This window comes from Heterocephalus glaber, unplaced genomic scaffold (assembly GCF_053883595.1).
Source record: "Heterocephalus glaber isolate CG9 unplaced genomic scaffold, H.glaber_assembly_v1.0 deba00000809, whole genome shotgun sequence".
Classification (NCBI taxonomy): Eukaryota; Metazoa; Chordata; class Mammalia; order Rodentia; family Bathyergidae; genus Heterocephalus; species Heterocephalus glaber.
In genome coordinates this window covers 1810614-1835092 of record NW_028258163.1, presented here as the reverse complement: position 1 = coordinate 1835092, position 24479 = coordinate 1810614, and the positions used below count along the sequence as shown (strand labels likewise).

General features: G+C 40.9%; 1 protein-coding gene and 1 pseudogene across 5 annotated transcripts in view; both read left to right on the top strand.

Moving 5' to 3' along the window:
• Window positions 1–24479, top strand: part of Tmem62 (transmembrane protein 62) — a 61697-nt gene that overhangs the window by 7925 nt on the left and 29293 nt on the right. For 3 of the 5 annotated variants that reach the window (XM_087207483.1, XM_021241739.2, XM_087207484.1), the window contains 7 exons: window positions 8521–8609; window positions 8827–9188; window positions 10715–10852; window positions 12968–13013; window positions 19753–19894; window positions 22423–22547; window positions 22691–22813. In XM_087207483.1, the coding sequence (XP_087063609.1) occupies window positions 8521–8609; window positions 8827–9188; window positions 10715–10852; window positions 12968–13013; window positions 19753–19894; window positions 22423–22547; window positions 22691–22813 (1025 nt within the window). Of the gene's footprint in view, window positions 1–8520; window positions 8610–8775; window positions 9189–9479; window positions 9592–10714; window positions 10853–12967; window positions 13014–19752; window positions 19895–22422; window positions 22548–22690; window positions 22814–24479 lie in introns of all 5 variants that reach the window. The other 2 variants (XM_021241738.2, XM_087207482.1) reach the window with 2 other exon arrangements.
• On the top strand, window positions 16465–19154 carry LOC106010777 (muskelin-like; annotated as a pseudogene).

The following is a 24479-nucleotide window of genomic DNA, read 5'->3' as shown; positions in this document are numbered from 1 at the left end:
AACCTCTTTCTTGATGGGTAGGAAAGGGAGGGAGTCTCAGGGAGCCCTGAGGTATAGTCACATGACAGACAGAATATTGAGCAGTGATGTTTTGAGGAGAGTTTTCCAGGATGGAAAACACATGAGAGGTTCCAGTAGGCAAGCTAGGGGTTTATACCCGCATGAAAATTATTGTGAAGAGTGGCGCGAATAGTGTGAGCCTGTGAAGTGGGAAGAAGGAATTTACCCTGGTTCAGGAACCCATTATCCTGAATGGGAAAGTCCCGATATTATTGACATTCTATGGGTGAGTAAGCTGGAATAAAGCTAGAAAGAGCAAAATACTGACCTTTGAGGGGAGATTGGCTGTCTCTCTAGCTATCTTATCTGCAAAGGCATTTCTCTTTGCAGTTATGGGGTCTGAGGCTTTCTGATGTCCCTTGCAATGGAGTACTGGTACTTTTGCTAGAAGGAAAGTGGCTTGAAGGAGAGCCTTAATAAATGGAGTATTAATGATGGAGGACCCCTAAGAAATAAGGAATCCTCTCTCTGCCCAGATGGCAGCATGGTGATGTAATATGTGGAATGAATACTTAGAATCTGTATCTATGTCAACATGCTGGCCCTTGGGTTATGTTCCTTCTCTGTATTATCCTCCTCCTCCTCTTTGGGCCTTGTCTCTTTAGGCTCCTGTCCCAATTCCTACAAAATTGCAAACAGGTGATTACTACTTGACAGATATTGTTCTTTGCAGCTTCTTCTTATAATGTGATTCTTCAAAATTTTTCTCCCCAGTAGGTTGTCCACACAGCCCTCATAGCACTTGTGAAATTAATGTGAGGGCTTGGGTTAATGTGGTTAGTTTGGCCTGCTGGGAGGTAGTAGATGGAGGGAGAGCTGCTACCTCTGATGGCATCGTGGGAGATAATCCCATATCCTACCCATGGGGGTGAGGCACGGGAGGCCTTACAGGAGCTCTCCTTGATGAACCAAGTGTAGTTGGGGGATGAAAGGGAAAAAATGGTGATGTGGGGGATGGGAGAGAGTGTTAAGTGAATAAGGGATATATAGTCATGCAGGTCTGGATCAGAGAGAGGCATAGTAGGCATAAGAGGTGATGCAGAGTTGAAGTCAGAGCCCAGGGCAATGGTTACTATGGCAGTTTCTATGAAAAGCATGTATAACTGCAAGAGGCAGGATGCAGACAGAAGATGGGGAAAGTGGGAAGAGGACACAAGGTTCTTTAGGTTGGAGGAGGAATAAAGTTTGAACTGTGCATGTCTGCTGATTTTAAAGGTTTCTATCTGCATTAAGGCTACTGTGGCAGCTTCCCATAAACAGGGTGGCCATCCCAGAACAGTTGGAACCCAGCTATTTGGATAAAAGAGCAACCGGATGGGGGCTGGGTTCCTGAGGACAGCAGCTATGCATCCTCCATCCTCAACAGTATGTAGCCAGAAAGGTTGGGAAAGGTCTTGCAGAGCTGAGGCAGGAGCCATTTGGAGAGCTTCTTTTACTGTTTGTAAGGAGGAGTGAGGGAAATTTTTATGATCTAGAGGTTCAGTTAGGTCTCCCTTAGTGAGTTTATACAAGGGTTTTATGAGGAGAGCAAAGCCAGGTATCCAGAAATGAAAATATCCCACCATTCTGAGAAAAGAAAGGAGCTGCTGTTCTGTAGTGGGGAGTGGGATCTAAGAGATCAATTGGACTCTATCAGGAGGCAAGGCTTGAGTGTATCGGTGGAGGGTTATGTCTTAGTAGGTGACAGATTCAGAAGAGATTTGAGCTTTAGAAGGTGATACACGATATCCCTTTGAGTCTAAGTGTTGTATGAGTAATAGAGTGTCCTGTTTTGAAGACTCATGAGCAGGACTACAGAGAAGGAGATCATCTACAATACTGCAAAAGGTAAGAGGAAGAAGGGTGGAAAGAGAACAGGTCACAAGCTAAGACCTGTCTGAAGTAATGAGGACTGTCTCTAAAACCCTGAGGTAAAAGAGTCCAGGTCAGTTGTAGAGATTGGTGAATATAAGGGTCTGTCCAGGTGAAAGCAAAGAGGGATTGTGAGGAGGGGTGTAAAGCAATAGAGGAAAAGGCACCTTTTAAATATGGGAAAGAGTAATGAGTGGTAGATGGCAGGACAGAAGACAGAAGCATATATGGGTTTGGCACCACAGGATGTATGGGAAGGACAATCTGGTTAATGGCATGGAGGTCCTGTACTAGTCAATAGGAACTAGCCACCTGGTGAACAGGGAGAATGAGGGTATTTTGAGGGGAGTTAGTAGGAATCAGGAGGCCATGTTATAACAAGTGGGAGATAATGGGTTTTAACCCTCTCGGAGCCTGATCAGGAATAGGATACTGATGCTGCACAAGGTAGGAATGATCAGGTTTTAGCAGAATGATGAGAGGTGACTGGTTAAGTGCCAGAGAGGGGGAAGAAGTGTCCCATATCCTGGGATTGCTTTCTGGGGAAACAATGGGGGCTGGGGTACCAAGAAAGGAAGCAGAAATGAGAGCAATGAGAGAGGCAGGCTGTTAAAGTGGCAGATAATTTTGTTAGGATGTCTCATCAGAGAGGGGCAGGGAAGGTGGGAATAACCGGGAAAGAATGGGGAAAAGACTATTGACCTAACTGACACAAAATTGAAGGGGTCTTTAAGGGTCTGGAAACTTTACCATCAATCCCCACAACAGTGGTTGGAGCCAGAGAAATTTGCACTCAGAAAGAAGGTAAAGTGGAATAGGTGGCCCTAGTATCCATTATAAATGAAATGGACTTACCCTCCACCACAAAAATTACCTGAAGCTCAGCATCTGAATGGTCCATGGGGCCTTTGGAGCCATCAGGCACCATCAATCTTCTGCTGCCAGGTCGAGAAGGTCCGGGAGAGTGCTGAGTGGAGAGCCCTGGGAGCAAGCTCCAGGGGGCAGTCCAACTGGGGGGCAGTCCAACTTCCAATGGCTTGGAAGAAATCCCCACACAAAAGGCATGGCTTGGAAGAAATCCCACACAAGGGGCATGGCTTGGAAGAAATCCCTGGCTGAGAGCATTCCTTGGTCCAGTGACCAAGCTGGCAGCACTTGAAGAATGGCCCCAGAGGGAACCCCTTAGGCAAGGAAACCTTCAGAGTTCCCTTGTCTGCTGACCTTTCAGGGTGGCCTGCAGGTTTCTTATGGCTGAGGCAAGCAGCTAATATTCATAAATACACTGTGAGTTACCTCATCACCATTATTGAAGACCTTTAAGGCCTGATTTATGAATTCCTGTTGGGAGGTTTGAGGACCTGCCTGTAATTTTTGTAGCTTTTTGTGGATATCTGGAGCAGACTGAGTAATAAAATGCATCTTTAAAATGAGTTGACATTCTAGGTCTTCTAGATCCAGAGCTGTAGAACATGGGAGGGGAGCAGCCAGTTGGGACATGAACTGAGCCGGGTTTTCATCTTTCTCTTGACTTGTCTCTTTTAATTTATCATAATTGATTGTCCTATTTGCTGCCTTTCACAGCCTCTCAACTAAACAAGTGATCATGTAGTTATGACAGTTTCAAGCCGGGAATTGTCCTTGTCCATCTAGCCAGTAAAAATCCCAGTTTGGGTTGGCTTAGGGAACAGCTCCAGAGCCCTCCTGGCAATTAGGCTCAAGATGCCTGCGGTCGTCTGCATAAGCCTGAGCCAGGGACAAAACATGTTCCTTCTCCTTGAGTGAGAGGATTGAAGACAGAATAACATAAGTCATAAGACTACATGAGATACTGAAATTCCTAAACATATCTAGTGGGGTCTGTGAAGAAGGAACCCAGCTGCTGATTAATCTGAGAAAGATTGGGCAGAGAAGAAGGAGCATGAACTTGGACTATTCCCTCTGCCCCACCAACTCCTGAAGTGGAAACTAAGGAGCAGTGGGTAGAGAAGAAATGCCAAACTGTAGTCCAGACCTAGTGTGAGATGGTCTTGTTAGGGTAAGTAGGAGGGTTAGACTCCAAGGGAAGGGCCAGGGATTCAGCTCAGTGGTTCCGCCACATCCCTCACAAGCACAAGGACCTGAGTTCAATCCCTGGTACCAAAAAAAACACTCCAAGGGAAGTGTCAGGTTAATAGAAGGAATAGGGACCGGAGCAGAGTGAACTGCAGCAGGAGGTCCTGGGGAGAGTGGAGGGTACAGCTGCAACAGCTGCAGCAGGAGGAGGAAAAGCTTGTGGGAGAGGGGGAGAGGCCAGATCTGTTGGATCTGTTACTAGAAAGAAGTTAGCTTCAGCACAGATGAAAGAGGGCATTGATGATAAGTAAAGAAGAAGGTGCTGTGAAGGATCACAAGTAAAACATAGGGTGGGAAGGTTTCAAAATGTAAAAAACGCCTGGGTATAAAGTACCTCAGACCATTTCCTCAGTTGCCAGCAATAATTATCTAGCTCTCACAGAACAGACAAATGTACCATTTTCTGGCCATTGTCCAATTAGTACTGTGGCCAAACTATATTACAGAAGAAGATTAAATGGTTGGGCTTCAAATCTGGGTCGAGATGGAGAGGTTTGAGATTTTTCAGGAGACAGGCCAGGGGGGGAAAAGGGGAAATGGAAGATGAATTGTTACCCACGAGGCACAGAGAGAGGTACAGGAGAGCAGTGAAGGTTCTTAGTAGACCTCTCCAACCAGGTCCTAAAAGTAGTAAAAAAAATGTGAGTGAAAAATCAAGATAGAGGTCTCTCTTTGAGCAGATGCCAAAGAGAAGCAGTCTTCTCAGTAGAGCTCTTTGTGACCAGTGCTGGAGTTTAATAGCACAAAGGAGTGGGAGAGCCCCTCTCTGTGTCAGAAAGAAGAGTTAAGAGGCAGATGGAGGCAAAAGGGGAAGACCTTGGAAGGGGGAGAGTTTGGAAAAGGAAAAGCTGAGGAGGCTTACCCTATCTGAAGTGTCTGGCGAGCCCTGGGCTCTGGGGTCTGAGGATCAGATACCACTGGGTGGTCTCAGCAAAGCAGAGGTTTGGGAAATGTCCTACAACAATGTCCTTCACAAGTACAGCTAAAGGCCTAGACCCCAAAACAACATCCTTTCCAAGTCCAGCCGAAGCCTAGAGCCCAGGGCAATGTCTTATGCAAGTCCTTATTGAGGATCTGCATTGGGCAGGCCCAAAAGCCAGTGGTGGAAGCTAGAAAGCCTGAGCCAGCTGAGTGAAGGATTTGTGTCACTAGGCTGAGGGATCTACACTGGAGCCAAGAAGCAATGTTCAAGGTAAAGATCAGAGTTCCCCTGACAAGAACAGCAGCCATTCCCAGTGACAACAAGGACCTGAGCTCTTCAGATGATAACACCAAGTTTGCGTCAGGAAAACCAGCTGTGGTAATCTTCTCCAAGAAAATCAACAAGGGATCTTCCCCTCCAGTTCTCTTCTTATGCTGTTGACAGCAATCCTCAGATTGGTCTTCCATACCCAGAACCACACTGATTCAGTTCAGCTGGGTGTTCCAAGGTGACCATTAATTAATCTACCACAAAATAATAAATTTTTGCTGGGTGTGGTGGTGCACACTTGTGATCCCAGCACTCAGGAGGCTGAGGCAGGAGGATTGCCGTGAGTTCAAGGCCAGCTTTGGCTGCATAGTGAGTTCAAGACCAGGATGAACTACATAGTAAGACCCTGTCTCACAAAATCAAAAATGATAATAATTATTAAAATAATTTTTTAAAGGGGCTTGGGATGTATCTCAGTGCAAAGACCATAGGATCAATCCTCAGGACAAAAAGGAAAAAAAGTGATGTGAAGATAATTCCTACATGTTTATGAGTCAATCAAATTTATAGCTACTGTATTTTGACAATATACATTGTATTGTTGAATTTATCCAAGTGATGAATTTTCCCTTGACTTTAGTTCTAGGCTAATTTGCTTTCATGGTGAATTCTGCCTACTTTTAAAATGGGATAACAAGTAATATACTTACCTTTCTACTTTGACAGGCACTGAGAGCTACCTTTTATACTAAATTGTAGTAATTAGCTGGTCAAACCAGTATTTCCCTGGAGAATAATTAACCATCATTAAATAAATTCCTGTTCCTACTCACTTCTATCACTAAGGAAGTGCCTTAGTTGGCCTTTGTGACTTTAGATGGTGTTTCTCTGTCATATCCTTTAGTGGCATGTGTGTTTTTATCTGCTATTACGCAGTGTCTTAGTTACTTTTCTTGTTGCCACCCTACACCCAAAGTTAAAGGAGGAAAGGTGTATTTTGGCTCATAGTTTCTAGAGGATTCATGCCATAATTAGCTGGCTCCACTGCAGGGTGGCATGGCAGAGAGGCATCACAGAGTAGGCAGGAGGCAGCAACAGACAAGCAGTAAACAGCAAAACAGCAGTAGCAGGCTTCTGTCTCTTTATATTCTATCCAAGCTGTAAGCCTATTGATCGATACTATCCACACTCAGAGTGGGACACTGTTAAACACAGCATCACACACCCTAGATCCAGCTACTTCCAAAAAGCCCCACCTCTGACCACATGAGGTTTTGGGAGAGACATCTAGATATAAGCCGTTAACACATTCAGCCTATTGATATACCTCATTTCTGTTCAATGATTTCCCATATCTTTAAGGTTTCCTAAGGCTTTTCCAGATCTATTTTACGTATATCATATTACCTGTTTTAAATCAGGTAATCTCAATCAATCATATCTTCCAAATTCAGCATTAGACTATCCACCCAGATGTTTTCTAATGGTTCAGTATCAGAATAAAACCCCCCCAAATTTTTAAATGTATTATTACACATTTGTAGCGATTACATTCCTCACAGGCAGTTGGTATGTTTCCATACATTTTCATTCATCCTTTTTTTTTTTTTTGTACCAGGAATTGAACTCAGGACCTTGCCAGGCAAGCACAGTGCCACTGAGCTACATCCCCGGCCCCCAAAACCAAAATTTTTTATTTTATATGGGCAGTGCTTTCTGAAATTTGGCACTATTTATTTATTTGTTTGTTTGAGAGTGTTGGCCAGACTGTTGAATTTCTGGACACAAGCAATGCTCGTGCCTTAGCCTCCTATGTAGCTGGAACTATAGGTGTTTGCCATGGTGTCTTACTATCTTTTATTCTCCCCAAATGCCCAATCAGTTGTCAAGTTTTGTAGTTTCTATCTTTACAATTTGTGTGTGTCTGTGTGGTACTGAGGATTGAATCCTGCACCTCATGCAAGTTGCACAAGCATTCTACCATTAAACTATATACAGTTCCAGACCTTCATGTTCTGGCACAAGGGTCTTGCTAAATCGTCTAGGCTGTCCTGGAACCTGTGATCCCCTTGCTTCAGCCTCCCAAGTAGTTGTGAATAAAGGTATGTGCCATCATGCCCAGCTACAATTTTACATCTGACCCTTTCTTCTGATCTTAGTGTCACAGTCTCCCTTCTTCCTTCTTAGGTCTTTATAATCACCTACTGCTTCAATCTCTTTCCAACAGGATTCTCTGTCACACCTCTCTCCTCTGTCCAGTCTGTTTTGTCATTGCCTGAGCCATCTTGTCAAAGCAGAGCCCTGTTGTCTTCACTGTTGACATTTATAGAGGCCTTTCATATAGCTTACGGTCATTCTCCCAGCATGACACAGCCCCAAGCAAACTGAAGCAATTTCCTCAACATGTCCTGCATTTTCTCACCTGTATGCTTAGGTTCATGTTGTTAGGTCTTAGTGGAAAGGGATTTTTTTTGTTGTAACCCCAATCAGAACACTGCTTTTCCTTTATATGCCATCTCCTTCATTAAACATTTCTTGATTCTTTCCAAAGATATGATCTCCTTGTTTTAACCTTTCTCTGGCCTTTTATATCTGACAGTCTCTTGTGTTAAATAACATGTTCTTTTTTTCATTTGGTTTTTTTTTGTGTGTTTTTTGTGTTTTTTTGGTACTGGGGATTGAATTCAGGACCTTGCGCTTGGAAGGCAGGTGGTGGAACCACTGAGCTAAATCTCCGGCCCCAATAATGTATTCTTCTTATATTGAACTTACTCATGTTTCTCTCTCCTATATAAGCTAATGAACCATAGCTCTTCACTTAGGGTTTTTCATGTTTTTCTACATAGATCAATGTCTTACATTCCAAAGGTACTCAAAAAGTGCTTAATTGAAATTGGCAGTACACAGACAATACACTCCAAGGAAATAACTCAAAGGGGTTTTTAAAAAACGCTATTTGTAGAAAAATGTTTATTCAGAACAGCATCACATATTAAACATTCAAAACTTCAACCGTGGGCCGGGGATTTAGCTCAGTGGTTCCATTGCCCGCCTCGCAAGCGCAAGGGACCGAGTTCGATCCTCGATACCACCACCCCCCCAAAAAATCACAAAAAACTTCAGCTGTAATGTATTGGTTAGATCAATTTAGGTTAGGACCCAAATCTAACTCTTCTGTGCGTGACTCATGGTAAGAATTCAACATTTATTCATTGAAGAGCTTGCCGCTGCGTTGTAATGTTATGTAATGTACATATGAAACCAAACGAAAAAAATATCACAAAACATACCAACTGTACCTATAGGAGGCCTATAGAATCATGTTGATAATCAGAAGGGGCCAGAGACAGCACCTGTCACATTTGTGCAGCAATTTAAGAAGCAGCCCTGCAAGGTATGCTGGGAGGTATCACTATCCCAGGTTTACAGGCAGAGTCGGAGGTCAAAAACAGACCACGGTGGGGGGGGGTGGGGGTGGGGGTGGGGGGGCAAGCCTCTAGTCCCCGCCTCTCAGCGGCATATCCGGCTGCTTCCCTTCCACCTCCTGACCACCATCGCAGGGCTTGACAGTCTCGGTTCCCTTTTCTTCGCCTGGATTACATTTGCAAAAGGAGCCCAGGACACCGGTGGCCACGGAAAGGAAGGCGCGGGCGAAGCAGACGAGCACGGCACCTCGAGGCCGCCCTCCAGCCGGGGCCACGCGACCACGGAGTGCGGAAGTGCGGACCAAGCGGCCCCAGGAGCACCGTGTACTCGGGCCGGGACCCGCGAGGCTGCGCCCCGACTGGCTGGCGGGATGGCAATCGTGCTGGCCCTGAGGGTGGTTGCGGGGCTGGCGGCCGCGGCGCTGGCTGCTTTGCTCTTGGAGTATTACGGGCTGGCCGCCCTCCCCTCGCCGCTGCCCCAGCCCGGCCACCTCCAGAGACCTCACCCCGCGCCGGGCCCCGGAGACAACATCTTCTGGGGCCTGCAGGTGACGCGCGGAAGCCTGGTTGGGCTGTGGGTACTGGGGTAAAGCGCTGAGCGAGATCCTGGCTGCTCCCACGGGCCGCCACCTGCCCCTGGGTGGTGTCTGGGTGGACTTGTAAGTCTTAGGTCAGCCTACTACTGGCCTCGGCTTGGACCTTCCCCGGGCAGGGCGAGATTCCTTGGGGCGCTGTGTCTTTGCCTTTTCCTTCCACCCGAGGGAGAGCCGCTGGGCCGTCAGTGTCTGTGCTGCCTCTTCGTGACTCATTTATCTCTGTTCAATACCTGCTTTTGGCAGATATCCGACATTCACCTGAGCAGGTTTCGCGATCCAGGCAGAGCCATAGACTTAGAGAAGTTCTGTTCTGAAACTATTGACATCATTCAACCAGCTCTCGTCCTAGCAACAGGTAGGGAAGATTGACGTGCTGTGGTGGTGTTCTGTGGTCTGGATGGTAGAATCCTAGCCAGGACTGCAGCCTTTCATATTGGAATCGTTGAGAACACTATAGCCACGCCATCTGAGCCCTGTAAAGTAGAGGAGATCGGACTTTGTAATTTCTTTCCCGGACGGATTAGGGAGCCGAGATCCAGTCCAAATGCTTTGCCATTGCAAGGTTTTCTCAGGGCACTAGAAGCAAAGCTTGTGATGCTCATGTCAGTGTGTTGTCTGCTTATATTTGTGTCTGATTTTTTTGGTCGTTGTTGCCGTTCTGAATTTAAGAGAGAATTAGAGAAAGCTTTAACCTGGACTCAAAATGTTTTGTTAACTTTGTCATTCAGTTGCTTAGGTTTTCAAATGACTCAGGGCACTTTTTGTTCATTTTTTGATATTTTTGTGACTTGGATTCCTGGTCTCTTCAAAACTTGTTCATGTGCCCCTCAAGTGTGGTGGAGAGAACTCTCCGACACTCTATTGAAGCCTTTCTGGTGCTGTGATGGGATATCAGTCCTTAGTTAATGGATGAGTCCATATTTAAAGGGTTCTGTTTAGTTTCCTAGAAATTTTGATATTTCATTGTTTAAACTTTTCAGATTGCTTCTTGCTGTAAAAATAGCTCTTGGTAGCCGGGGATTTAGCTCAGTGGTGCCGACACCTGCCCCACAAGCGCAAGGACCCAAGTTCGACCCCCGGTACAAAAAAAAAAAGCTCATGGTTAGATTATATATCCTGATTTGAGGATTGGGAATATGGTTGTAATAGATATTAGACCGCTGCCAGAGTATTGGGATTTTTATGGATTTTCTTTTTGTCAGTCTGTTGATGCATTTTGTACTGCCCTCTTTAAGGATAACATATTTTTCTACATTCAAAGGTTAAATAGGGACTTGTTAACATGATAATGCCCTTGCTGAGACAATTATTAGTTTAGATGGCTTACTTTGGACATAAATGGACTCATAAGTGATTGTATTTGTACATGCTGAGTAGTTTTACTGAGTATCTTTGTTCCTTCAGTGTGCATTTTTAAAAGTTTTGAACTCCCTGGAGTTTATTTTACATTGTGATTCAACTGTTATGCAAACCTACAGGAGACCTGACAGATGCCAAAACAAAGGAACAGTTGGGATCCAGGCAGCATGAGGTAGAATGGCAAACTTACCATGGTATTCTGAAGAAGACAAGGGTCATGGAAAAAACCAAGTGGCTGGATATCAAAGGAAATCATGGTAAGAGCAAATACCCAGATATAATGAAGACCAGAGCTTTTTTTCCTTCAGGGACACAGATTCTTCAATTTAAATTGTTCAATTATAAAATGGGAAATTGTAGCATAAGTTTGGACATAGTGAAGGCCACAACTCTCATAGTGTACCGCTATAGTATGTGATTTTAAAACTTCAGATGTCACTATTAGCCTTTGCAATGAAAGTTGGTATGGTATTTTCTTCTACCAAAACTCATGTAGGCAAATGTTTTTTAAAACCTACATTTTGTTAAGTGGAAGAAGCTAAAGCCATAAGTCTTCATACTGTATGATTCTATTTATAGACGTTCTAGAAGTGGCAAAACTGTAGCTAGAGAATAGGTTAGAGTTACCAGGAGTAGGAATGGAGGTGGAGACTGACTCCAAGAAGGCATCATGAGTGTATCTCGTGATGAAACTATCCTGTAGTTTGATTGTGGTCTTGAAAACATGACTGTGTATTTGTCAAAATCCATAGAACTGCACATCACAAAGAATTAATTTTATTGTATGAATTTTTAAAAATTTAAATAGCACACAAATCCCCATAGACAAGGGCAGAAAAATGGGTAATTCCTTCCCTTTTTTGGATTATAATTGTTGTGTTAGTAAGGAAAGGAGCATTTCTCCAAAAGGGTCCTGGTAGTAGATTTGTTTTTATATAGATTGGCTTTCTTGTTTATTTGATTATTCATTGCTAATGTCTATGTATCTGTGTATCTGTATTTTTTGAGGTTAGGAAAGTTTTTTTTGGAAATAAGGAGGAGAATAGCTCCTGGATTTCCAGGAGGGATCCAGAATGGGGTGGGCCACCAATTTATATTTTTTAAATGATTATGATTTTAAACAGAAAACTGGCTCAAGAAATACGTAGCAATTAGTTTGATAAAACAAAAACAGAAAATGCCTTGGTAATAAATACTTTTTATAAAGCAATTAGTCATTAAAAATTAAACATCAGAGATGTTTCCCTTTCTTCCTGATCCTAATTAGAGTTATAGGTGAAATTCTTTTGCAATAAATAGTAAATCTGTATATACTTTAAAAAGATTTCCAGGGGCCAGGGATTTAGCTCAGTGGTTTCGTTGCCTGCCGCGCAAGCGCAAGGACCCGAGTTCAATCCCTGGTACCAAAAAAAAAAAAAAAAAAAAAAGATTTCCAAACCAAGCTAGTGACTTCTTCATTTAATGTAATAAATACCAAAGAAAATTCTTAGGATTAAATAATTTGGGTAGCCCTTTAAAGTACATAATAATGTAATTTGACTTGTACAGGCATAAATCCTTATGGTATGAGTATATATATTGATTGATTGATTGATTGATTGATACTGGGGATCAAACTCGGGTCCTTGCACTTGCGAGGCAGGTGGTGGAACCAATGAGCTAAATCCCTGGCCCTATATATATTTTTTTAAACAAGTTTTATTAAGATAAGGAAGGAAGCTAGTTTTTATTAAGATTCAATTATAACAGAGTTGGTCTCTTACTTAACAAAAGGATTATATTCATATTAATATTTCTTTTGGCCTAACTTGGGCTTACAGTTTATTCTAAAGTTATTAGAAATACAGTGGATTGCTAGAAGTCAAAGGTGATAAGCAGTTTTAGTTATTGCCACCAGGCAGTGCAGTTCTGTGTAGTCATTGTTTTTCCAAATAAGTATTCTATGATATTCTAAACCTTATTATTTTATAACTCATTTTCCACTGGATCTTTTACAAGATTTAAAAGGAGAGGGTCTTTGTCCCTGAGATCAAAGTGATCTGCTGTTTAGAAGCCCTTGGCACAGATTTATGAAACAGGCATGAATTCACTTCTTTTTGGTTTCTAGGATTAGATGACTGAAACAGCAGCAGCAGTTCAGTCTTATAACTTCAACTTAATTTGTTCTGAATAAAATGTAAAAGTTCCTGTTATTTTCCAGTGTACAGGGTGCCTTAAAGCTTCCAGATAATCTGAGTTCTGTTAAATTATCAAATTTTTAAAATTACCAATCTAATTGAATGGCATTTTACTGTTTTAAGTGTTATAGAAAAATCGTTTCCATTTTTCTTTTTTGTGTAGATGAATGTTTGCTCTTTTTTCTTTTTAATTAGATGCATACAACATTCCAAGTCTGGAGAGCGTCAAGAATTATTACAGGTACGAAAATGAACAGAAGACAGACCACTAAGTAGAGCCTGTTCCAAGGAGGGTACAGTCAATTCACTGAATGAGTGAGAACATTTTTTAACAAACAAAATCTCTGTTAAAGAACCTTTGGTAATTTTGCAAAGGAAGCTTTCTTTTTTGTGTGTGACAAATTCTGTTCTTTGTGTTTGTTTGAACATTTTCTTTCTTTTATTTTTGCTTCAGATAATTTAAAGCCTCGTGTTGCCAGTAGTACTTTTAATATCCACACAGACTTTTTGTTGGCCATTGTAATAACATCTAGTGGAAGTCATTTAGATCAGAGCTTTTTGGCCACACTGCTGTGAGGGTTGGAGGTTGAGATACTGATTCTCTCAGCCTCTTGGGTGGCTGGAGGGCTCAGTGGTCACTCCTGGCCCTGTTACCCCTGTCATGCAAATACCAACATTTTCTTGATATGTTGTTAATGTGAAAAAGGCTGGGGATCTTTGAGTTACAGTACTGATTCTCTAGTTTCAGTGCACTGGGCTGATTCTTCTGGTTGCAGTTGTACTTTCAGTTCCCTGTACTCGGGGGCTTTGTTCCACATTGTCATTTGGTCAAGCAGCAAGGGTTTGTTTATCACTGGGTGGATATGCTAAAAGATAGAAGAGCTAATGTAAAAAACTTGGCATCTGCCTTCAAGAAATTTATATTTTAGTTAAGATAAAAATTGTTTATGGAACAATTAGTAAAGAACACAAAGGAATGGCTGATGAAATGCTAATTGTTGGACATGGTACTCACTATAAGAAATCAAAAAAGCTGAGATAGGGCTGGGGATTTAGCTCAGTGGTTTCGCCACCTGCTGTGCAAGCTCAAGGACCCGAGTTCAATCCCCGGTACCAAAAAAAAAAAAAAGCTGAGATCATGGAGTAGACACAGAGAAGATTTTATAAAAGAATTGAGAATTATGTCTAGTCTTACAAAATGGGTTGCATTTCACTGGGGATTTAGCTCAGTGGTTCCGCTACCTCCCTCAAAAGCGCAAGGGCCCAAGTTCGATCCCCAGTACCAAAAATAAAATAAAATAAAAAGTTACAAAATGGGTTGCATTTAGAGAAGAAATACCAAGCAGTATATTTTAGGCAAAAGGATAGGCATGAGCTTTAAAAGCTAGAATGAGCTTTTGAGGGGACAGTACAAAAACTGGTAAAGAATAAGGCTCATATTGAGGACTGATCCAACATTGAATCGATAGGTTAGGACCAATGTACAGAAGTCTTAATTGAGCAGCATAAAAATTTAGATGTCATGGGTAGTTCATAATTCAGTTTATGTTCTTAAGAAACCTCATATCCTAATAAAAACAGTATTTTATAAAAGGTATTCTTACAACAAAAAAGGAAGAAAGGGAGAGATTGCAGCTTGTGTACCAAATAGTGAGCTCTGGCAATAGTCCAGTCATACGGAAAGGGCCTGTCTTAGGTACTTTTCTTGATGCTCAGACAAAATACCCGATTCTCAAAGAAAGGTTTATTTTGGCCCTCAGTTTGTAGAAGTTCAGTCCATAATCTCCTGGCTCCAAGGTAGGGTGGCATGGCAGAGGGCATCACAGAGCAGGCAGGAGGCAGAAGCAGCCTCCCTGTGTCTTTTACCCCATCCAGCTACCTGCCTTTTGGGTGCTGCCACCTACACCCAGGGTAGGCCTTCTCATTATCCATACCTAGAACTATGCTTATCAGTGGACTGATTTAGTAATCATATACCCTTAATCCTATACCACATCCTTAATCCCAGCATCACACATCCTAGATCCAGCCAGCTCCGAAAACCCCCACCTGTGACCACATGAGGGTTGGGGAGCACATCTAGATACAGGCCGTAACAGGCCCAAAATGAACAGAAGACCTGCCTGTCTGAAGTGTTCCTTGATAGTGACGTCAATTTGAGGATGACAGGATAAAAACATTGGTTAACTTAACTGAATTTATATGATTAGAGTCACTTTAACTTAGAAGTGGAAGTTGTTCTCTTTTGTGAATATGAGAAAGGAAAAGGTCAGAGATGAAACTCTTTTACTTCCCATAACTATACCTTTTTTTTTTGCCTTTTATTTTTTTCCTCTTCAGTGCTGGGAATTGAACGGTAGGAGCTCTCTGCCATGACTGAGCTACATCCCCAGCCCTTTTTCTTTTTTCTTTTGAGATAGGCCCTCACTAAGTTGCCTGGCTTACCCTCAAACTTGTGATTCTCCTGCCTCAGGCTCCCAAGTAGCCAGGATTACAGGCAGGCACCACCTCTCTTGGCTATTTGTACCTTTGATGGTGACTGTGGACATGGAGCTAAGCATTGTCAAAAAGAATTAACAGGACTGACAGGGATCTGAGTGAGTATTATGAAATTAAAGTGATTGGTTACTTATATATATTTGTTTCTAGCCTCCTTAAACCTTATCTGAATTTAATAAATGACATTTTGCTGGAGATATCAATACTGTAGAAATATTAACTTGGAGAAAAGAAAAGTTTAAAGTTAAATCTTGATCTTGAGAATGCTGAAGACTAGAATTCAAAAAGTGTTAACATTATATATTTTAATCTCTGCTTTCCAAGTAGTTGATTTTAATCAGTTGGGATTTAATGTGTCAAAAATGTAGGAAAGGACACAATGTATATTACAAAATCCTGAGGAATAACTGAAAACATTCAAGAAAAAAATTATAAAACTTTTCATGTGGAATAAAACTCTGAAATACAAATTTTAAAAATACTAAGAAGAGAGGCAATAGAACCAGTTGACTTTCTTTAAATTAGGCTTGACTAATTTTTTAGAAATAATTGTAAATCCATGATAATATATTTATTTTATGATATATTTGATGGTTGTTCTTGGTTAAACATGGCCACCTCCTAGCATATTAAGTTTTGAAAGTTTATTTGTGATTTTTTTGGGGGGTGGTACTGGGGATTGAACGTAAGCCCTTTTTAAATTTTTTATTTAGAGATAGGTCTTGCTAAATCTAGTTGCCCAGGCAGTCCTCCTACCTCAGCCTCCCAGAGTGCTAGAATTACAGGCGTGTGCCTCTGTGCCCAGCTTATTTGTAATTTTGTAGGTACTGTGTGCTCTTAGGTAAAACATTATATAAGACACTTAGTTAAAAGATGATACCAACTCTTCTTCTGGTGTTCTGAAATTTGAATAATATAGGTATGCCCCCAAGGGAACCAATATTTTTCTTCTCATATACTCAAAAACTTAATGAATTCATAGTCTTTACTACCTTACCATCTTTCTTCCTACTCTTTACCTTCCAACCTTATGGTCAGTTGAAGTAATTGTTGACACTTAAAGTAATGAGGCCTTTTATTTCTAGATATTATTGATAACTATATATGTTATCAATATATTCTTAGGAATCAAAACAGATTTACCAACCCAAAGGTAGATTAACATTTTTCTTCTGGCTTGATGAGTTCACCTTTGCAAGTCTTGTGAATTAAGCCTCTGTGGTTTTGGTACTGGGGATTGAACTCGGGACGTTGTACTTGCGAGGCAGGCAGTGGCACCACTGAGCTAAACCCCAGGCCCCTTCTGTGGTTTTGTTTCAAGAACCTAATACCTAAGATGATGGCTGGCGGGGCTGTCGCGGTGCCCGAGTGCCAGTTTCTGCCCTACACGCTACACAAGTGGAGCTCCTTCTCTTCTACCTACCTTCCCGAGAACATTTTAGTGGATAAACCAAATGACCATTCTTCAAGATGGTCTTCAGAGAGCAACTATCCTCCCCAGTACTTGATTCTAAAGCTTGAAAGGCCTGCTATAGTTCAGAAATCATATTTTGAAAATATGAGAAAACTCATGTCTGCAATTTGAAGAAATTTAAAGTCTTGGGTGGAATGAATGAAGAATATATGACAGAGCTATTGTCTAGTGGTTTAAAGAATGATAATAACAGGGACTGGGGATTTAGCTCAGTGGTTTCGCTACCTGCCTTGCAAGCGCAAGGTCCTGAGTTCGATCCCTGGTACCAAAAAAAAAAAAAAAAGAATGATTATAACAAAGAAGCATTCACCTTGAAGCATAAAATTTATGAACAGATGTTTGCTTGTTGATTCATTAAGATAGTTCCACTCTTGTCTTGGGGACCCAGTTTTAACTTTAGCATCTGGTATGTTGAACTTAGTGGCATTGATGATCCTGATGTAGTACAAACATGTCTCAACTGGTACAGCAAGTACCGTGAACAGGAAGCCATTCACCTTTGGCTAAAACATTTCAGACAACACAACTATGCGGAGGCTTTTGAATCACTGCAAAAGAAAACTAATATAGCACTGGAACATCCTATGTTAACGGATCTGCACTACAGACTGGTGTTGGGTGATTTTGATGCGAAGAATTGATTGAGAAAGCTGTAAATGATGGCTTATTCAATTAGAATATCAGTCAACAGGAATATAAGCCACGATGGAGTCAGAGCATTCCCAAAAGCACCAAAGGTGATGGAGATGATAACCGACCAGGAATGAGAGTGGGCAATCAGATGGTTATTGATGTTCAGACAGAAACTGTGTATTTGTTTGGTAGCTGGGATGGAACACAGGATCTTGCTGACTTCTGGGCATACAGTGTGAAGGAGAACCAGTGCACACGTATCTCTAGAGACACTGAAAAAGAGAATGGCCCAAGTGCTACATCATGTCATAAAATGTGCATTGATATTCAGCGGAGGCAAATTTACACATTGGGACGTTATTTGGATTCCTCTGTGGGGAACAGCAAATCTCTGAAAAGTGATTTCTACCGTTATGACATTGACACAAACATACGGATGTTACTAAGTAAAGATACTGCTGCTGCTAGAGGACTGAAATTGGTGTTTGACCATCAGATGTGTATGGATTCAGAAAAACATATGATCTTCACCTTTGGTGGTAGAATTTTGACATGTAATGGCTGCGTAGATGACAGCAGAGCCAGGGAACCACAATTCTGTGGGTTGTTTGCTTTCAATTGTCAATGTCCAACCTGGAAACTTCTTCGAGAGGACCCCTGTAATGCTGGGCCTGAGGATATCCAATCTTGGATAGGACATTGCATGTTATTCCACTCAAAAAATAATGATTTTTTAATATGTATTTAGAGGCCACAGATCAAAAACCTATCTGAATGATATCTTTAGTTATGATGTGGACTCTGATCATGTAGACATAATATCAGATGGCACCAAGAAAGAGTCTGGGATGGTTCCTATGACAGAATTCACACAGAGCAGCTATTGATCCAGAACTAAATGAAATACATGTCTTATCAGGGCTCAGGAGACAAGGAAAAGAGAAAAGAGAATGTCTGAAATTCATTCTGGATTTATGACATTGTGAGGAATAGTTGGTCTTCTGTCTATAAGAATGATCAAGCTGCAAAAGATAATCCAAGTAAAAGTCTACAAGAGGAAGAACCATGTCCAAGATTTGCCCATCAGCTTGTTTATGATGAGTTACCCAAGGTTCATTACTTTTTTTTTTTTTTTTTTGGTACTGGGGATCGAACTCGGGTCCTTGCGCTTGTGCAGCAGGCGGCAAAACCACTGAGCTAAATCCCCGGCCCCCAAGGTTCATTACTTATTTGGTGAGAATTCAGGAAAATCTTGTTCTCCAAAGGTGAGACTTGATGACTTCTGGTCACTGAAACTGTGTCAACCTTCAAAAGATTACTTACAGAGGTACTGCACGTACCTCATGAGAAAACACAGGTTTGAAGAAAAGGCCCAAATAGATCCTCTTAGTGCTCTAAAATATTTGCAAAATGGTCTTTATATAACTGTGGATCATTCAGACCCAGAAGAGACAAAAGAGTTCCAGCTCCTAGCTTCTACTCTATTCAAATCTGTTTCAGATTTTACAGCTTTAGGTTTTTTGGATGTGGATCACACCTGTGCTCAAAGAACTCAGCTCTTTGACACCTTAGTAAATTTCTTTCCTGACAGCATGACTCCTCCTAAAGGCAACCTGGTAGACCTCATCACTCTGTAACTGAAGAGTCACTGGGCACACAAGTGGAGAATAGGAGTCACTTTCAGTGTTTGGATCGCAACCCTATTGACTGAAGTGAAGCTGCAGTGACTGAGTACTGCGCCAGAGTGTTGAAGGGATCTTTACCATCACAAGTTTAACCCTCTTCCTTCCTACCTGACCTCAACCCCATTCTCCTCATCTTATTCCTAAATTAGGCAAAAAAGTGAAATTGGTATTCTTTCCATTTTTTTTAAAAAAGCCAACACATTTTGTATCTCACTACACCAAGACTTTTGCTAGGTACTAAATTTTTAAATGATTGATAAGTACTCTGTCACTGGATTCTGTTTCATTTATTTTTGAATATTTAAGGAACTGCTTAAAATAACCTTCTTTTCTGCTTTACTTGGGGACCTTGTGTTAGGTTATTGATGAGTTGGTTTGCGTGGGTCTTTAGAGACAATTCAAGAACTTTGAAACTTTGAATTAGTTTATCTGGTTTACATCCATCTAGTTTATTTTGCCTCTCGGTCAGATCAGTAAATCTCTTTTTCTTTTGTTTTTTTTGGTACCGGTGATTGAACTCGGGACCTTGCATGTACGAGTTAGGCTATGGAACCACTGAGTTAAACCCCCAGCCCAGTAAATCTCTTTTTCAAAGGGAAGAAAAATCTCATATGATATTGAAGACAGACTTTAAATTAATTCTGTCTTTTTATGGTTGCACTAAATTTTCCTGTCTTGTATTTTTTTAGGAAATATTCTGCGGTAAGCAGGGATGGCTCTTTCCATTATGTCCACAGTACTCCCTTTGGCAACTATTCTTTCATCTCTGTTGATGCCACCCAAACTCCAGGGCCAAAGAGGCCCTATAATTTCTTTGGAATTTTAGATGAGGTACAGTAACAATCTCACTTTCCTTTGTATCTTACATTTTTTTAATGTTTTCTTGGGTACATGTGGATCATTTAAAGTTATCCAAGGTGAACAAGTTCTTATCTAGAAATGTTCAAGAAAAATTATATTGTGCTTACTGGAATGGCTAAGAGCTATTGGCTACTTCAGCGCTATCATTGGTCTTTCTGTTCTTATCCCAGAATATGAAGAAGCACCTCATATTTTATATTTATTCAGTAAACATTTATGAAATATATACTAAGTATAGCATGTGTTTTGCAAGATGTAAGGCATATGCCTTTGAGTACCAAATGGTATATTGCTAAATCATCACAATTGCCAATACTAATTAGTGATCTGTAAGAAAAGGACAACTAGCCAGGCATGGTGGCACACCCCTGTAATCTCAGCACCCCGGAGGCTGAGGTAGGAGGATCCCCAGGAGTGTGAGACCAGCCTGGGCTACATAGTGAGTTCAAGGCTAGCTTGATCTACATAGGAGACCCTGTCTCAAAAAAACAAAAGGACAACTTTCAAGTATTTTTTCACAAGGTTATAGATTACAAATGGATTACAGCTGTCTATAAAGTCACATCTGAGAACCTCTCATTATTATTATTGTTATTTTTTTCAGTCCCGGGGATCAAACTCAGGACCTTGCACTTGCAAGGCCAGCATAGCGCCACTGAGCTAAATCCCTGGCCCTCTCTCATTATTTCTTGACGCAATAAATGCCAAGCTATTGTTTAATGAGCACATGCCCTATACAAGATACATGTGCCTCTATATAAAGGTACGAAGGTTATAAGATCAAGTCCCTGCCCTCTCGGAGTATTTAATCTAGGGGTGGGATATAAGACCAGTACAGGAATAACTATAATAAATAGCAGAATTTGCTAAGTACTGAAAGAGATTCAGAGTTATTTAAAGGTTCAAAGGAGCTTAAAATTAACTGAACAAAATATTTTCAAATACATTGTTATTTTAGACATTTTATTTATTTATATTTTGTTTCCTAGCTACCAAGGGTCTTTAGTTAGAGTTGATTAAATACTATTTCTTAGAATAGTTTTTTAAAGGTACAATTTAAGGATCAGGTATGTACATAAAAATCAACTGGAATATTATGAAATGCAGATTCCCTGGTCTTCCCAGACTTACCATGAGGAAGTAGGGCCCAGAAATTTATTGCCGTGAATACTTTACAGATAATAGTAATGCATATTTGTGTATGTGCAAAATACTTTTTAAATCAGCTGTATGATATATGATTTACATACAATAAAATAGACTCATTTTAAATGTTTGAAGAGTTTGACACATGTATTTGGTGTGATTGTTACCGCAATCAAGATGTAGAACATTTCTATCACCCTTGAAAGTTTCCTTGTATAATTTATCTTCACTTCCTATAGATTGGATGATTGGTTTCCTATCAGTTCAAATTAGTTTTGTTTGCTCTAAAACTTTATGTAAATGAAATCATACAGTATGCCTTGTTGGATCTGGCTTCTTCTGTTTTTTGGGGTTTTTTTTTTACATTCTTTATCATATCTTTCTCTTTTTTAAAATTTTCCGTTAACTTTCCTTAAGGATCTGGCTTTTTATGCTCAGCATGTTTCCAAGATTCATCCATGTGATTATGTTAATTACTAGTTCTTTCCTTTTCATTGCTGAGTGGTATTTCATTCTATAGATACAGTACAATTTGTTTATAGTTTCCAGTTTTTGGTTACTGTATTATGAGTAGAACTATTTTGAACATTTTGGTACAAGCATTTCTGTGGACATGTTTGTTTGTTTTTTGAGACAGGGTCTTGCTGTGTAGCTCAGGCTGGCCTTGAACTCACTGTGTAGCCCAGGCTGGCTTTGAACTCAGCAATCCCCCTGCCTCAGCCTTCAGTTTTTTGTGGTTTTTTTTTTTTGGTACCGGGAATCGAACTCGGGACCTTGCACTTGCGAGGCAGGCACCAGAACCACTGAGCGAAATCCCCGGCCCAGCCTCAGCCTTCTGAATGCTGGGATAACAGGTATGTGCCACCACAGCTGGATTTTGTTTTGTTTCGGTTTTTGGTTTTTTGAGACAAGGTCTTGCTATGTAATTCAGATTGGCTTTGAACTTACTAAGTAGCCTGGGCTGGCCTTGAACTCACAGTGATCCTCCTGCGTCAGCCTCCTGAGTGCTGGGATTACAGGCATGTGCCACAACACCTGGTGTAAACAGTTTGAATCGCCTGGGCATGGTGGCACACACCTCTAATCCCAGTACTGGGGAGGCCGAGGCAGGAGGAGCGCCATGAGTTCAAGACCAGCCTGAACTACATAGCAAGACCCTGTCTTAAAAAAAAACCCAAAGCACAACAACAACAAAAGACCAGTTTGAATCTTACAGATGTCCATTTAGGTCATTAATGAGCAGGGTTTAGGCTCCAGATACAATGTAATTACTATTATAACACTTTAACCTGTTCACACTGAATTTCAGCCTGTACTCTAGTTAAGGGTCCTTCCATTTTCTCCCCTTTCAGAAACAGATGAAGGAGCTCTTATTACTAGCCAAAGAAAGTAGTCGGAGCAACCATACGATTTGGTTTGGACACTTTACAACATCCACTATCCTTTCTCCACCACCAGGAATCCAGTCAATAATGAGGTGAAGAAAATTTCCAAAACCATAACTAATTGTTTTTAGTCCTTTTACTGCTATGCCTATCTTGCTTCCTTAAAGAGACATTCTTGCTAGTTGGCATCACAGGCTGTCCTTGTTCATTTACTCTGTTTATTTTTGTTGGTTAGTTCGGCAACAGCATATTTGTGCGGACACCTCCATACACTTGGTGGACTGATGCCTGTTTTGCACACTCGTCACTTGCAGGGCACTTTGGAACTTGAAGTGGGGGACTGGAAAGATAACAGAAGGTAAGGGAACTACCCCAAGTAAAACTGACCTGCAGAATTTTTGCTGAAACAATGGCACTTTGCTTATTGATATGATGGGTGATCCCAGTTAAGGAAAAACTTGGGTATTTCTGTTTTTTAAAGTAATTTATGTATTTGATAATTTATGTATTTATGTATTTGTTATTATACAAAAGCCTTGTGGTAGCAGTGATGTTCACTATCACTATATCATGTTGAATTTTCAAGGAAATAGTTTTAAATTCCACTGTACATAAGAATTATGGAAGAGCTTATTAAAAACAAAATTTTCTAGGCCCCTTCATTAGAGGTTGCAATTGTGTTGGTCTACGGTTCTATGGTCTGTATTGGTCTATGGATAATACTTGGAGAAGCATTAGGCATAGAAGTGTTATTCTTTTCCCTGAATTTTATAACTACCATTCTAGTTATTGCTACAAGATGTTAGTGATTTAAAATTTTAGCTGAGTGTGGTGGCATACACCTTTAACCCCAGGACTTTGGGAGGCTGAGGCAGGAGGATCACAAGTTAGAACTCAGCCTGGGCAATTTAGTGAGTTCAATACCAGCCTGAACTACATAGCAAACCCTATCTCAAAAAACTAAAAGGGCCAGGGATTTAGCTCAGTGGTTCTGCCACCTGCCTTGCAAGCGCAAGGTCCCAAGTTCAATCCCCGGTACCAAAAAAAAAAAAAACAAACAGCTTTACATCTTGGAAAGTACTTCCTTATTGTGGTTGGCTTTCCAAGAAACTATAAGAGATATGCTGAAGCCTGTTATTGCCTTGTGACTGTAATTACTTTGGGCCAAGACCTATCATGAAGGTGAGGTTGTGGTGTAGGCTGGGTTATGATGTCTCTTGTGAGATAACTTTCCTAACTTTGGGTCAGCTTCTTTATTACATCTAAATGATACTGTTACAAATTGTGATTTTAACTATGAAACCATTTCCTTTCTTTCTGTTTTCACCTCCTTTTCTGTATTCCAGCCCTAAGGTTTTATTTGGAATTTTGCTGAAAGGACCTAACCTTTAGCTGTCATTATAAACATTTAAAGTTACAATAGAAGATTTTAAAGCAGAATATTGATATTATCAGGCTAAGCATTGTAATGGATGCAAATAAATCCAGAAATACCAGTGTTAACAAACATTTATTTTTCATTCCTTTAAGTACAGAGCAACTCTTTTCCATGGATGCCTCAGGAATTCCAGTTTTCCTGGCCCTATAATGCCAGGGTAATACCCATTCCAGACAGAGAAGAGAGTAAACCATACTGGCTCTCAAGTTCTCTGGATCAAAAGTGTGATACACATCACTTCTGCTCAGACCTTTGAGTCACATGGCCCCAACCTAATACCAAGGAGACCAGGAAATTCTGGAGAGCATATGGAACACTTGGTGAACATTACTGTTTCTGTCATAGTTCATAATTTCTTTTCTCACTTCTAAAAGAAAATATAAGACATTAATTACTCTTTAATGACTATTGTTCACCATACATTTGGAAAATCAAGGCAACTGAACTTTTATTCCTTTGAAATTATATGAATAAAAATTTAAAAGAAGTACAAAAAGTTTCTAGATGTGCTCATATCAAACATTTTAATATTCAATATGTAGCATTATTATTATTTGTTTTTGTACCAGGGATCGAACTTGGGTCC